This window comes from Bos indicus x Bos taurus, chromosome 23 (assembly GCF_003369695.1).
Source record: "Bos indicus x Bos taurus breed Angus x Brahman F1 hybrid chromosome 23, Bos_hybrid_MaternalHap_v2.0, whole genome shotgun sequence".
Lineage (NCBI taxonomy): Eukaryota > Metazoa > Chordata > Mammalia > Artiodactyla > Bovidae > Bos > Bos indicus x Bos taurus.
The window spans coordinates 51734840-51750216 of NC_040098.1; the positions used below are offsets into that span (position 1 = coordinate 51734840).

Below are 15377 nucleotides of genomic sequence, written 5' to 3' on the forward strand. Positions count from 1 at the left end.
TCCCCACTGCGGTCACCGGCGCCCTGTCCGCCCTCCAAGGCTGCGCCGGGCGGGCAGGCCAGGGTCCCACCGCGCTTGGTTCACACGGGCCTCTGTGCACCGGGAAGAGCGCGCCTGGCTTCGCGCAGAGACTCAAGCCCAGGTGCCCGGGCGACGCCCCTCCGGACCAAGTATCAGCCCGTGCGCCCCGCGAAGACCCCGGGCTCGCCCGCTGAAGGCCTCCTAGGGCTGGGCCTTCGCTCCTCCTGCGGCCCCGGGTAGCAGTCGCGCACCGGGCACCTCGCTCGCCCCTGCTGTTCGGCCCCACCCCAACCGCGCCGCACGGCCCTCCGCACCGGTTCGGTTCGGTCCGGTCCGGCGGGGCCCGCCCCTCCCCCTCTGCCCCGCCCCTCCCGCTCGACTCCGGCCCTCGGGTCCTGCCAGCCCCGCCCTCACGCTCGGCCCCGCCCCTTCCACTCGTTCCCGCCCCCCGGCCCGGCTCGCCCCGCCCCTCCAGTTCGGCCCCCGCCATCCCGTCCTTCCCGCCCCGCCCCTTCCGGTCTGCCCCGCCCCTCCCCCTCGGCCCGGTACCTGCCGCTCGCCCCGCCCCTCCCGCTCGGCCCCTCCGTCCGGTCCAGCCTGGTCCGGCCCGGGCCGCCCCTGCCCGCGCGGTGTTTGGGCCCGGCGCCTCTGTCCTCGCCCAGCCTGCTCCGGCCGCGCTCGGGTACGTTTCGGGAGGTGGGGCCGCGGAACCGGCCTGCGCACTAGGCGGGCGGCGGGCGGGGGCGCGCGCCGGGCTGGGTTTCGTTTCGGATCAGGCGGCCGGGGCGGACGTGACGACCCGCTGAGTGTGGCGGCGCCGCCGGCTGGGACCGGGGACTGGAGGACCCTCGTGGGCGCGGCGCCCAGGTACCCTCGGCGAGCGCCGGGCGTTGGGGACCCGGGGGACCGGTGGAGGCCGGAGGACAGACAGGAGCTGGCCTGAGTGCCCAGGTGACCCTCGGGCTTGCGCCGGGCGTTGGGGACTCGGGGGGCCGGGGGCGGGGGCTTCAGAGACCGGACAGGAGCCGGCCTGTGTGCCCAGGCGGACCCGGCGCCCAGCGGTCTCCCGCCCACCGCGCGGCCTGCGCTCAGGGTCCCTCAGGCCTGCGAGGATAATCGTGAGCACCGTTTCAGAGCTTGTTTGTTAGGGCAGTTTTTGTTTTTGTAGACACGCTGCAGGCGCAACATTCCGAGAGTGGGCATCTTCAGTGCTAAGAGGGCCTGGGAGAAACTTTAGTCGCACCCGGGTGCTAGATAAGTTGGCACCTGAGTTACTTTCTTCCCTTCTCTCTCCCCACCCCCCACCACCCCCCACCACCCCCCATAAAGCTCTAGTTTGAGAGGAAAAACAAAGTATGGGGAATGAACCTTCACATGCTGCCAGGATTACTGAGCCGCTGGGGGAGGCCGGGTTCTGCTGCGACCCTGGCTTCCGGCCCAGTGGTACCTGGCCAGACTGTGTGCCTGCCCGCTGATGTGCTTTAGGGCGGAGGCGGAGAGGGCGTGTGCAAAGTAAGCCTTGGACTGAGGTCCCCATGAACAGGAAGGGCTGTGCTTATCAGTGTTCTGGGGCGTATGGTGTCCAGAATTCCCCACAACTGGTGGCTGACTGCACCCTCAGCGTTATACCACCCCACAGAAAGGTCACGGTTTTAGTCAAACTTGGCCATGTAAGCTAAGTATTTAGAAGCATTATGAGGCCAATGCCAGTCCAAAGTGTTGTATTACAACTCAGCTGCTGGCCTGATCACTCGGGCGAGTAACAGGAGAGCGAAATGAGAGCAAATGGAACCACTGTTCTTTTCTGTTTGCACTCAGAGCAGGCTACATACACAAAGGGCTTGTTCTCACACCCCTGGAAGCCCACACACCTTACGCCACCAAGCTTTCTGGACCTGAGACGAGACCTGGACATGAGAAGAAGGGAAAGCCTGTGCAGTTCTGTTCACCATTTACTGAACACCGACTGTGGGTCAGGCGTCAGTTGATGTAATCCCCTCAGTAAACCTATAGAGTAGAAGGAACCATCCCAGTTACACATTAGATAACACACACACACACACACACACACACACACACACACACCCCCCCCCCCCCCCGGCAGGGACAACACAGGAGCCAGTTCAGTTCCGTTCAGTCATGTCTGACTCTTTGCAACCCCATGAATCACAGCATGGAGGCCTCCCCATGAATCACAGCATGGAGGCCTCCCTGTCCATCACCAATTCCCGGAGTTCACTCAGACTCATGCGCATACAAATCCCTCCGAGCATCAGAGCCTTTTCCAATGAGTCATCTCTTCGCATGAGGTGGCCAAAGTATTGGAGTTTCAGCTTCAGCATCAGTCCTTCCAATGAACACCCAGGACTGATATCTTTAGGATGGACTGGTTGGATCTCCTTGCAATCCAAGGGACTCTCAAAAGTCTTCTCCAACACCACAGTTCAAAAGCATCAATTCTTCAGTGCTGAGCTTTGTTTACAGTCCAACTCTCACATCCTTACATGACTGCTGGAAAAACCATGACCTTGACTAGACGGACCTTTGTTGGCAAAGTAATGTCTCTGCTTTTGAATATGCTATCTAGGTTGGTCATAACTTTCCTTCCAAGGAGTAAGCGTCTTTTAATGTCATGGCTGCAGTCATCATCTGCAGTGATTTTGGAGCCCCCAAAACAAATTCTGACACTGTTTCCACTCTTTCCCCATCTATTTCCTATGAAGTGATGGGACCAGATGCCATGATCTTCATTTTCTGAATGTTGAACTTTAAGCCAACTTTTTCACTCTCCTCTTTCACTTTCATCAAGAGGCTTTTTAGTTCCTCTTCACTTTCTGCCGTAAGGGTGGTGTCATCTGCCTATCTGAGGTTATTGATATTTCTCCCGGCAATCTTGATTCCAGCTTGTGCTTCTTCCAGCCCAGCGTTTCTCATGATGTACTCTGCATAGAAGTTAAATAAGCAGGGTGACAATATACAGCCTTGATGTACTCCTTTTCCTATTTGGAACCAGTCTGTTGTTCCATGTCCAGTTCTAACTGTTGCTTCCTGGCCTGCATATAGGTTCTCAAGAAGCAGGTCAGGTGGTCTGGTATTCCCATCTCTTTCAGAATTGTCCACAGTTTATTGTGATCAACACAGTCAAAGGCTTTGGCATAGTCAATAAAGCAGAAGTAGATGTTTTTCTGGAACTCTCTTGCTTTTTCCATGATGCAGCAGATGCTGGCAATTTGATCTCTGGTTCCTCTGCCTTTTCTAAAACCAGCTTGAACATCTGGAAGTTCACGGTTCACGTACTGCTGAAGCCAAGTTTCCAATAAACCAGACTTCATGAGGAATTAAGGCACCCTTTATCCACCACAGGGGCTTCCCTAGTGGTGCTAGTGCTAAAGAACCCGCCTGCCAATGCAGGAGACATGAAAGACATGGATTTGAACCCTGGGTCAGGAGGAGCCCCTGGAGGAGGGCATGGCAGCCCACTGCAGTATTGTTTCCTGGAGAATCCCATGGACAGAGGAGCCTGGCAGGCTGCAGCCCACGGGGCCATGAAAGGCTGGGACACGACTGCGACTGAACAGCAATCCTTAATTACACTGGGAGCACTGGGGCAGCGCTTCGTAGCGCCACTCGCACAGCGTGAGAAGAATCCCTGTCTTACTTTGTCAGTATTGGAAACGAATGGTTCTCAACCTGTTCACGTTTCTATTTGAAAAAGCGTGTTTTAGTTTGCTCTCCACCCCCCCGCCCTGTGTCTTTTTGGGGAGAGGGGTGCTGCCATACTGATGAAGGCTGGACTGCAGAGTTTGGTGCTCAGCTCTCACACTGCTCCTTGGAGCCCGGCAGAGCTAAGCTGCTTTTTAAATCAACTCTTTCTGGAGCTGGTTTTACTCCATTCTTTTCCCTGTTTTAAGACTTGTTCCTTGATTCTGGCTGCTCTGCAGGTCAGCCATCACATAGTTTGCTAATTATGCTCATTTCGTGTTGTTTCTGATAACTTTCCTTTGCACTGTTTCCTGAGTTGAGTCTGCAGGGCCTGAACTATCAGAGCAATTCACACCAGCCCTGGGTACAGGACCCTCCCGAGTTCCTGCCTGGGGAGCACGGTGCTGCCTCTGGTGTCCTGTCTCAGTGCCCCGGGGAGTGCACGAAGCACCGTTTCCTGTCTGATTTCGGGGCCTGTATCAGCGTGGGCTGTTCACTTATCTCTCGATTGACATATTTTCTGCCGTCAGAGTACCCTGAACAAACCTCTGGGCCTCACATCTTCATTCCTTCCTTTTCAGTTTAGCGGTTTCACAGGGAGTGGGTGTGCGCTCACCTTTAATGACCATCAGCAACTGTTGTCAGTGGACGGAAAGAACTACCACCAGCATCGCTGTGGCCTTTGAAGACAAGTGCACTCTGCTTTTTTCTGTATTAGTGTTAAGGTATTGGATATTACGGCCTGTCCTACTGGCTCAGTGGAAAGCATTCTTCTGCAATGCAGGAGCCTCGGGTTCAGCCCTGGGTCGGAAAGATCCCCTGGAGAAGGAAATGGCAACCCATTCCAGTATTCTTGCCTGAAAAATCTGTGGACATAGGGGCCAGGTAGGCTGTAGTCCATGGAGTCACAAAAGAGTCAGACGTGACTTAGCTGCTAAGCAAGAAATTAGATATTAAAGATGGAAGAGAATATGTGTGGGGGGAGTATTTCTTCTCCTCTAGGTTCTTCCTGACTGGTCTAGTAATTAAATTGACCTAAGACAAATCATGGCACCCCACTCCAGTACCCTTGCCTGGAAAATCCCATGGACGGAGGAGCCTGGTAGGCTGCAGTCCATGGGGTCGCTAAGAGTCGGACACGACTGAGCGACTTCACTTTCACTTTTCACTTTCATGCATTGGAGAAGGAAATGGCAAACCACTCCAGTGTTGTTGTCTGGAGAATCCCAGGGACAGGGCAGCCTGGTGGGCTGCCGTCTCTGGGGTCGCACAGAGTCGGACACGACTGAAGCGACTTAGCAGCAGCAGCAGCAGCGAGACAAATCAATAGCAGAAATCCAACCCCACTGAATTTTGTGCAAACCTTGAAGATACAAAACTCAAGAAGTGACAAGGCAGGCAGCTTGTGTGTGTGTGAAGATTTGACGAAACAAGGAGTTTTTGCCTGGGGAGTAAGTTCATGAAGTAACAGGGTTTGCTGGTTCCTTGTACAGCCTTTTCAGCCTTTCGTTTTCCTCTTTGGCCATAAAGATGTCTCTCTACCTCCTGGTACAGGGAGGGTTTTCCACATGGAGATTTATATTCAGCTTTCAGGGGAACAGAAGAAGAGTATGGTTTTTGCACCAGCTATTTCTCAAATCTCTTTCAGTTCAGTTCATTTGCTCAGTCATCTTTGACTCTTGGCGACCCCATGAATCGCAACACACCAGGCCTCCCTGTCCATCACCAACTCCCAGAGTTCACTCAAAGGTCCATCGAGTCGGTGTTGCCATCCAGCCATCTCATCTTATGTCGTCCCCTTCTCCTCCTGCCCCCAATCCCTCCCAGCATCAGAGTCTTTTCCAATGAGTCAACTCTCAACATGAGGTGGCCAAAGTATGGACTTTCAGCTTCAGCATCATTCCTTCCAAAGAAATCCCAGGGCTGGTCTCCTTCAGAATGGACTGGTTGGATCTCCTTGCAGTCCAAGAGACTCTCAAGAGTCTTCTCCAACACCACAGTTCAAAAGCAGCAATTCTTCAGCACTCAGCTTTGTTTACAGTCCAACTCTCACATCCTTACGTGACTGCTGGAAAAACCATGACCTTGACTAGACGGACCTTTGTTGGCAAAGTAATGTCTCTGCTTTTGAATGTGCTATCTAGGTTGGTCATAACTTTCCTTCCAAGGAGTAAGCGTCTTTTAATGTCATGGCTGCAGTCATCATCTGCAGTGATTTTGGAGCCCCCAAAACAAATTCTGACACTGTTTCCACTCTTTCCCCATCTATTTCCTATAAAGTGATGGGACCAGATGCCATGATCTTCGTTTTCTGAATGTTGAGCTTTAAGCCAACTTTTTCACTCTCCTCTTTCACTTTCATCAAGAGGCTTTTTAGTTCCTCTTCACTTTCTGCCGTAAGGGTGGTGTCATCTGCATATCTGAGGTTATTGATATTTCTCCTGGCAATCTTGATTCCAGCTTGTGCTTCTTCCAGCCCAGCGTTTCTCATGATGTACTCTGCAGAGAAGTTAAATAAGCAGGGTGACAATATACAGTCTTGACGTACTCCTTTTCCTATTTGGAACCAGTCTGTTGTTCCATGTCCAGTTCTAACTGTTGCTTCCTGACCTGCATACAGGTTTCTTAAGAGGCAGGTCAGGTGATCTGGTATTCCCATCTCTTTCAGAATTTTCTACAGTTTATTTTGATCCACACAGTCAAAGACTTTGGCATAGTCTCTTTACTTCAGAGCAATCAATGTGCTGCAGTGGAGTGTTTTGGGGTGAGCTGCTCTGCAGCCCATCAGCAGCACAGATTACCTGGTGAGTCCCCGTCCTCATGCAGGGAGCATAAATCAGGGAGCTGACTGACGCAGGGCCCGGAGCGGGGCTGCCAGCCTGCACGCCCTGCGGCTTCGGGCCCTTTCCTCAGGCTCACCTGCTCTGTCTCTCCCAGGTTTGTATCAGGCTCAGCAGTCATCCCTTCCACCACTCACAGAGAGGCCCTGAACCCTCGCGCACCCCCTCCCCTCCCCCAGTGTCCTGATCTGGATCAAACGCCCTGGGTGGCGGGGCTGTCGACCTCCGAAGCCGGGCCCTGGAGGTGGACGTGGGCGCATCCCAAGGCCCTTGTCCCAAGCGGAGTCAGCAGGGCCTGGGCCTGGGGCAGCAGGGGAAACCCCGAGGAAACCGAGTTTTGTGCATGTACCTGTTTGCTCTTTGAAGCAGAGCGTCGGTGCTAACAACAGTTAAGAGCAGAGTGAGATGTGGTTGACCTGTGACTGAATTTGCGTGACACTGATTTTAAATCCATCCTTTCAGCCTCGCCACCATGGATGCGCTGTCAGAAGCAAACGGCACCTTTGCCTTGACCCTTCTGAAAAAGCTGGGTGAGGGCAACTCGAAAAATGTGTTTATCTCGCCCCTAAGCATCTCCTCTGCCCTGGCCATGGTCCTCCTGGGGGCCAAGGGCAACACCGCAGCCCAGATGTGCCAGGTACGTTCGGGAAGCCGCTTCTGGGCGGCAGCTGAAGCTCTTTCTTTGGCCCGTGAGCTGGTGTACACGATTGAATCCCAAAGGCCTTGCTCGACAGACAGGCCTACTCCCCCGTCTGCCCCATCCCTGGGCGTCCCCTCAGCGTCTCTCTGGCTGGTGGTCTGGGGCTCCTGACCGCGCAGCACCCGATTCCAGCAGGACAGGCTTGAATGAGCAAGCGTCATCGAGCCTCTGCTCGGACCCGCTGCCCAAGGCCCTGCTGGCCGAGGCCCGTCCTGCCGAGACGCCCAGAGCCGGCCCCGGGCAGGCTGCACAGGGTGTGGACGCCAGCTCCTGGGCTGCAGTGGCCTCGGGGCGCTGACCTCTGGCCCCCTGGGGGTCACAGCCTTCCCGCACATGGGGTGCCCTTACCCTTCCCAATTGCCTGGGGTCCGAGGGTCTCCAGGTTTAACAGAGTCCTGACCCCGCCCTTGAGCCTGGGCCTTGAGTTTGACCTTTGCCCTAAGGCCATCACTTTCAGGGTCCTGTGCCAGCTGGAGAGGCTGGGAGTGAGAAACATTGGCACCCTCCACCCAGCAAGTGTTAGGGCGCAAATACGCGGGTGCTCGTGCTCAGTCATCTCTGACTCTCTGCTTCCCTGTGGACTGTAGCCCTCCAAGCTCCTCTGTCCATGGGTTCTCCAGAAAGAACACTGGCATGGGTTGCCATGTCCTCCAGGGGATCTTCCCGATCCAGGGATCGAACCCACGAGTCTTGAGTCTCCTGCATTGGCAGGTGGATCCTTTACCACTGTGCCGCCTGGGAGACGCGTGTGTTCCCTTTAAGTTCTGCTGAAAAGGGAGCAGTCCCCTCTTGAGCTCGGCACTGTCTCCGCTCCCACTCTCCCAACTCTGAAGGGGCCGCCCTCTCTCTGGGCACCTCCTGTGCAGATTCCGATTTTAGGGGGAGGCCCAGCCTTCCTGCCCTGCATGGGGGTCTCTCCAGGGCTCCTGCCTGAGCTCCTCTCCTCCAGCAGTGGTGCCCCCGGGCCCTGCGGCCTCGGCCGGTCACTGGGTGCAAAGCCCTTGCCCAGGCTTTAGGTTCGTGTTACAGCGGAACCGGGCCGAATGTCTGTCTGGACCTTCTCTTGGTGGCTCCCAAACAAACCTCCCATGACCCGGAATGACCGGGACAGTGCCTGGCACTCTGTGTCCTGGCCGCATGGTGCCCGCTGGCCTCCTCATGGTCCAGGAGCGGCCCCGATCCCGCGAGGTGCTCTCCTCCATGTGTCTGCTCTGCCGTGTGGTCATGAGGCCCCAGCAGGATGGCTGGGCATTTCTGCGCCCGGGCAACAGGGGGCAAGACACGAACGTGGGGGTGCCAGGCCTTTACGAAGGCCCGGGCCCGGAAGAGCCACTTCTCCTGTCTCCCACTGGTCGGAGCCTGTCCCAAGGCCAGTCCAGACCCAAAGATGTGGCTTGTTTGTACACAGATGGGAGGCCTGTCCACGGCCCTGTCTGCAGGCAGACCGTGAGCACAGGGCCCTGGGCTCTCAAGGGGCATTTCTGCACCCGCTGTCGCTGCCTAAGCTCCTGCAGGAGGCAGGCTGGGGGACTTCCCAGAGCCACTGTGCCTTTATTTGGGTGAGTCTTGTTTTAAGCTGCGGTGAGGATCAGTGCGGTGCTTAGGCTGACTTTAGTGTTGTGTCCATTTCCTGTAGTCCAGGGCTTACTGCAGTGGTGGGTTTTATCTGTTTTTGATTTCAGACTCTTTCTCTAAACAAGAGCAGTGGGGGAGGTGAAGATGTCCACCAGGGTTTCCAGAACCTTCTCAGCGAAGTTAATAGAAGGGACACACAGTACTTGCTCAGAACCGCCAACAGGCTTTTTGGAGAGAAGACTTACGATTTCCTCTCGGTAAGTCATACTCCTGATTGCCCGAAGCAGATTGAGACCGAGGTCGTGTGGAGATGGGAGGCGGGCCTTGTGGTGGGCTGAGACCCACACAGAGGGCGGGCTGTGGGACCCCAGTCATGACCTCACCCTTCCTGGAACCGTTCGGTCATTGCCTGTAAGAGGAGCCCTGTAACAGCCTTGTTCACATATTCATGAAGCTTCAGTGAGATGATTGTCAGAGAACTAACACGGATCATACCACAGTTGCAGAGGAGTTGGCCCAAACAGGGAAGTGATCGAATAGAATATTTCTGGTGTTGTTTTTCACATGTTGGAAGTATTTTGTGCATTGTGAGACTTGCTCAATTCTTTTATACATGTAAACATTTTGATTATCTTTTCCTATGCAGAAATTTTTTTTAATTTTTGTGTTTTTTACTCTGGTTCTATTTAATCACACTGCTTTCCTGATTTTTAAATTTTTTTCATACACACCTCAAGTAACCTGTGAGTGTGTTCTTATTATATAAAACGCAAACAGAGCCAGAGTCCGCCCACACTCTCTTCCACGTTGCCCCCGCGCCCAGTCTGAGGGCTTGTGCCCTGTACCTAGAGAAAGGCTTTGCATCTCACTACCTGTGTGGCTGCTGTTCAGTCGCTGAGCCGTGTCCGACTCTTTCTGACCCCGTGGGCTGCAGCAGCCCAGGCTCCTCTGTCCTCTACTGCGTCCCAGAGTTTGCTCAGAGTCACGTCCGTTGAGTCGGTGATGCATCCAACCCCTCGTCCTCTGTCCCCCCTTCTCCTTTGCGTTCGATGTCTCCCAGCATCAGGGTCTTTTCCGATGGGTCGGCTCTTCGTATCTGGTGGCCACAGTGATGGGGCTTCAGCCTCGGCAGCAGTATGTGTCCGCCTCACCCTTCCTCACGGTGGTGGGCGGCGTGCTCAGGGGTGGCTGTACCGAGACGCAGCCGCCAGCCCCGGGTGGGCGTGGGGTGGGGCCCAGCCTGGGCCGAGCCAGCAGGGACCCTGTGTGTGTGGTTCTGTCCTGTGTGTGCGTGCTATTCCAGATGGACTTTAGAGGGAAGGGACAGAGGGAGGCTCTCAGATCTCCATGAATTCTGCCTCATTCCCACCCCGACAGCTGCAGCCCTTCCCGTCGTCCTCAGGAAGGGTAGGGGGTGGGCACGTCCACCCTCTCCTCAGCACTGCAGGTGCTCAGCCTTTAACATTCTGATTGCTCACGAGACTGAGCAGCTTTGCATGTCACTCAAACATTTGTGTCTTTTCTGAAAATTGCCTATTATATGTCCTTTGTGTAGTTTTACTTTTGGGGTTTATGTCTTTTTTTTTTTTTTAACTGAGTTCTTTATATGTGTAGCATAGCGATCTTATTCTGTTATATAACTTATTTCATTATTTTTCACACTTGTTTCAGACTCTAAATTAACTTTTAAAACAGGTGGTATAAAGTGAATGTAGTCAGCATGAGGTCAAATATTGGTAAGGTTTGTAGATCACAGTGTGAATTTTTTTTACAACCTGGTTTACTTGTTTTTATCAGTCTTAGCTACATGCTAGTTTATTGTCATCTTTTTTTTTTAGTTCTACCAGTTTATTGCTACCAACCTATCTCCCTCCACCCTCATGCATGCATGCTCAGGCATGTAACCCTGTGGACTGCAGCCTGCCAGGCTCCTCTGTCCATGGGATTTTCCAGACAACAACACTGGAGTGGTTTGCCATTTCCTTCTCCGATGCATGAAAGTGAAAAGTGAAAGTGAAGTCGCTCAGTCGTGTCCGACTCTTAGCGACCCCATGGACTGCAGCCTACCAGGCTCCTCCGTCCATGGGATTTTCCAGGCAAGGGTACTGGAGTGGGGTGCCATGATTTGTCTTAGGTCAATTTAATTACTAGACCAGTCAGGAAGAACCTAGAGGAGAAGAAATACTCCCCCCACACATATTCTCTTCCATCTTTAATATCTAATTTCTTGCTTAGCAGCTAAGTCACGTCTGACTCTTTTGTGACTCCATGGACTACAGCCTACCTGGCCCCTCTGTCCACAGATTTTTCAGGCAAAAATCCTGGAGCGGGTTGCCATTTCCTTCTCCAGGGCATCTTCCCCATGAGATCAACCCTCGTCTCCAACATTGGCAGGTGGATTCATTACCACTGTGTCACCTGGGAAGCCTGTGATTTTACTCAGTTATTTATTCAGTGTAGCTGAAAACTGAGAAACCGGATTGAAGGTTAATTCTGCACATTCGTTTGTACATTACACAAGTAACCGTCAAATGATCAGTGTTCAGGTTGGCGCGGTGAAGAAGTAAGCTCTTGGCATTGTCTGTTTCTGTAGCCATGTGATTCTGTCATTCCGTCTCTTCTAGTCTTTCAAAGATTCCTGCCACAAATTCTACCAAGCAGAGATGGAAGAGCTGGACTTTGTCAGCGCTACGGAGCAGTCCAGGAAGCACATAAACACCTGGGTAGCCGAAAAGACAGAAGGTGAGGACGTGTCACTAATTCTGTTCGCACAGTATTTGAATCAGTCTTATTTTCCATCAGTTCCTTCCCAAGACCATCAAATGTAAACAGAAATGGCTTTTTTCTCCATAAAACTGGAAACTTTCAAATCCACTTCTGAAATTTAATCAGTAATCAATTTCTCTAGCTTCCCCCCTCCTCATCAATATTTGGTGCACCTCTTCCAGAACAATCACACTTTGACTTTTGGCTGTTGCAGTTAATGTTCATATAGTCTGCCTTTTCACAAAGGGCGGAAGGAAGACTCTGGATTGGGCTCCACCTCCCTGCCTGTGCAGCAGAGCGCATGCTCTGCGGGTCGCTGAGCATCACTGCAGGACACTCGGTCAAGCCCTCGTCCACCTGCGCTTCTTCGTTTTCATGCTCTGCACGCTGGCTTCGGCCTCTCCCCTTCAGGACAGTCCCCTCACGTTGTAGACCGAACATTCCTTTTTCTGTCACTGTGAATTATCCTGCCCTATTATTTGTTCATTTTATGTGTTTTATGCAACTCATGGTATTTTACTGAGCGGAGACTTTAAGGTTTTTGTCGCTGATTTAGCTTTAGGGGCCAGGCTCCCTGCATGGGTTTCCCTGGTGGCTCGGATGGTAAAGATACACCTGCCAATGCAGGAGAGGCGGGTTGGATCCCTGGGTCAGAAAGATCCCCTGGAGAAGGAAATGGCAACCTGCTCCAGTATTCTTGCCTGGGGAACCCCATGGATGCAGGAGCCTGGTGGGCTACAGTCCACGGGGTCACAAAGAGTGAGACCCAACTTAGTGAGTAAACAACAACTCCCTGTTCGTGGTTGTCTGGGGGACAGGGAACCCTCTGGTCTGTGCACTGACTCCTGCAGGGGCAGACCAGTAAGTACTGTGCCCTTCACCTCCACCAGGTAACCCTGTTAGCTAACTGGTTCTTTAAATCTTTCTTGCAGGTAAAATTAGAGACTTGCTCCCTGCAAATTCAGTTAACCCCATGACACGTCTCGTTCTCGTGAATGCCATCTACTTCAAAGGAAACTGGGACACACAGTTTAACAAAGAGCACACTGAAGAAAGGCCTTTCAGAGTCAGCAAGGTGAACGAGAATGTGTCATAATAAGGGAGGAGGTTCTTGGAAACGGTCCCTGGGGTCCCCTTGGTTTACGGAGCCTGCCAGGAGGCTGATCTCAAGGAACGTGTGCCTCTTGTGGCCTTGGCAGCCCAGATGTGGATCTGGGCAAACCCTGGCTTCCTCTCCCCCTGCTCTGCCTTTGCTGTATCATGAGCGGAGATCCGTGCGGCCAGTGTTCCGTCTTGTATCACACATCCCACGGGGCAGCTCGCAGGTCTCTGGGCCTCCTAGAACCCCCAAGATCCAGTTCAAACTCCAGACCGTGGCTGTGACGCTCCATGGCCCTGGATCCTACCATCTGTCCCCCTCCCGTCAGGAGCTACCTACACAGACGCCTTTCTCTGCAGGGCCGTCCAGAAGCCTCCCTAGTGGTCTCCGCAGCCCAGGTTCCTGGTTCCTGTGTCCCTCCTCTGAGCTCTCACAGAGCCCGTGGCCTCTCACAGTGGCTCTGATCTCCCAGAGCCCCTCGGGCCCATGTGCAGGACCAGGGAGGTTACTTGGAAGTTTTCCTGAGGACCGTGGCTGGGCTGAGAGTGGTGAGGGTAGGAAGCACAAGTCAGATTGTTTTGTATTTTCTTTTTAATAATTGTATCTATTTATCTTGGCTGTGCCCGGTCTTCTTGCTGCAGAGCCTTTCCTGCAGCTGCCGTGGTGGAGGCCCTCTTGGCTTGGTGCTCGGGCTTCTCCTGCCGGTGCTTCTCTTGGTGCAGAGCTCAGGCTCCAGGCCCGTGACCTCAGGAGCTGCGGCTCCCGGGCTCTCAGCCCAGGCTCAGTAGTTGTGGCCTGTGGGCTTAGAAGCCGCTAGGCTGTGGGGTGTTCCCAGACCAGGGATGGAGCCTGTGTCTCCTGCATTGGAAGGCGGATTATTTACCCCTGAGCCACCAGGGCAGCCCTGTTGTCTTTAAAACTAGAGCTAACATGGTTTGCTCATGGGTCACCTGTGGGGCGCGAAGGACAGGGGCCCAGGACCCTCCAGGGTTTGGCGGCGGGATGAGTGGTTTGCTCATGGGTCAGCTGTGGGGCGCGAAGGACAGGGGCCCAGGACCCTCCAGGGTTTGGCGGCGGGATGAGTGGTGTCGCCACGAGCAGAGATGGGAAGGTATAGATGGAGCAGGTGGAGGGGAACACGAGCCGCCAGTGTGGGAGCCGAACTGGAGGCTCCTTTGCGTCCAGATGCAGATGTCAGGTGGGCAGGAGCCGGGGGAGAGGTCCTGCTGGGAATGTCCATGTGGAGCCCTCCTGGGTCAGCAGGACAGCATCCTGAGCCCTGAGCACTGGGAACTAGGGGTGGGAGCTGGAGCTGTGCAGACGAGCTGACGACGCGGAGCTGGGGTGGGTCTGGAAGACAGGACAGAGTGTGTGGGTGCAGGTGGATGGCTCTGATGACTCGTCCAGCGTGTCCACGGGTCTTGTTTCAACTTAACATTTATCCATTTCCTTTATAGAACGTGGAGAAACCTGTGCAAATGATGTTCAAGAAGTCCACCTGTAAAATAACCTACATTGGAGAAATAAGCACCCAGATTCTGGTTCTTCCCTACGTAGGTCAAGAGCTGAACATGGTGATTCTGCTGCCCAGTGAAAGCACGGACTTGAACACGGTAACTGGGCAGCCATGGCTACGGGGCCCGGGGTCTCGTCTGCATCCCTGCTGGGCACTGGGCTCCGGGAACTCGTCTGCAGCTGGCAGGCCACCCCGGGCCCACAGGGCTCGGAGTGTTGGTCGCAGCGGACGGTCCCCGGGGCAGCGCTGCTGCAGACCCTGAGATCTTCTACCTTCTCCTGCAGGTGGAAAAGGCCCTGACCTATGAGAAATTCATCGCGTGGACGAAGCCGGATGTGATGGACGAGGAGGAGGTGGAGGTGTTTCTTCCCCGGTTCACGCTGGAGGAGAGTTATGATATGGAAGAGTTCCTCCAAGAACTGGGCATGACTGACGCCTTTGAGGAGACCCGGGCCGACTTCAGCGGGATGTCGTCTGGGCGAGGCCTGCACCTGTCCAAGGTCATGCACAAGTCCTTCGTGGAGGTCACCGAGGAGGGCACGGAGGCCGCGGCCGCCACAGGGGCGGTGGTCATGATGCGCTGCTTGATGGTCGTGCCCCGGTTCAATGCCAACCACCCCTTCCTCTTCTTCATTCAGCACAGCAAGACCGGGGCCATCCTGTTCTGCGGCCGCTTCTGCTCGCCGTGACGAGGTGGGGGGCGCCCAGTGCTCCCCACCGCTCTCCCCGATCTCTGCGAAGAGCTGGAACCCCGGTGACCTTGGCGAAGGTCCACAAATAAAGAGCTGATCGAGACCGCCTGTGTGTGTCTCTGTGTGTCTGTGTGTGTGTGTGCACGCCTGTGTGTGTCTGTGGTGTGTGTATGTGTGTGTGTCTGTGTGTGTCTCTTTGTGTGTGTGTATGTCTGTGTGTATGTGTCTGTGTGTGTCTGTGTGTACTTGCCCGTGCGTTCTTGTGTCCCGTGCCTTCTCGGAGGTGCAGCTGCCATTGGAGACGGGCACTCGGTGGTCACGCCGGTGGGGAGCACTGGCTGCCTGATCTCTGGGTCCTCCCTCCACCCGCCCCGTCCAGGCCTTCGGGGAGAGCACTCTCTGCTCCAGGCCTGGAAGGATGAGCGGGGCTTCCCTGTCTCCTCAGCTCAGTGGCCCTGCTCCTGAG

At 54.5% G+C, this 15377-nt stretch overlaps 1 protein-coding gene across 4 annotated transcripts; it reads left to right on the forward strand.

The window, feature by feature from the left end:
• Positions 1-560: 560 nt before the first annotated feature.
• Positions 561-15019, forward strand: LOC113881267 (serpin B6). 4 transcript variants are annotated; one of them, XM_027524160.1, is made up of 8 exons: positions 573-703; positions 6392-6527; positions 7026-7200; positions 8946-9095; positions 11463-11580; positions 12537-12679; positions 14161-14316; positions 14504-15019. In XM_027524160.1, the coding sequence occupies exons 2-8, from the start codon at positions 6463-6465 to the stop codon at positions 14906-14908; spliced, it is 1212 nt and encodes a 403-aa protein (XP_027379961.1). In that variant the 5' UTR covers positions 573-703; positions 6392-6462; the 3' UTR covers positions 14909-15019. The 4 variants fall into 4 exon arrangements, with proteins under 4 accessions (XP_027379962.1, XP_027379961.1, XP_027379964.1 ...); XM_027524161.1 differs by lacking the exon at positions 6392-6527 and having other exon boundaries at positions 561-703; XM_027524163.1 differs by lacking the exon at positions 6392-6527 and having other exon boundaries at positions 575-888.
• Positions 15020-15377: the final 358 nt, after the last annotated feature.

Coding starts and splice junctions, on each gene's coding strand:
- LOC113881267 (XM_027524160.1), top strand. CDS start 6,463: ATGTGCTGCAGTGGAGTGTTTTGGGGTGAGCTGCTCTGCAGCCCATCA. Junction 6,528..7,025: donor TCAGCAGCACAGATTACCTG/GTGAGTCCCCGT, acceptor CCATCCTTTCAG/CCTCGCCACCATGGATGCGC. Junction 14,317..14,503: donor AAAGCACGGACTTGAACACG/GTAACTGGGCAG, acceptor CTTCTCCTGCAG/GTGGAAAAGGCCCTGACCTA.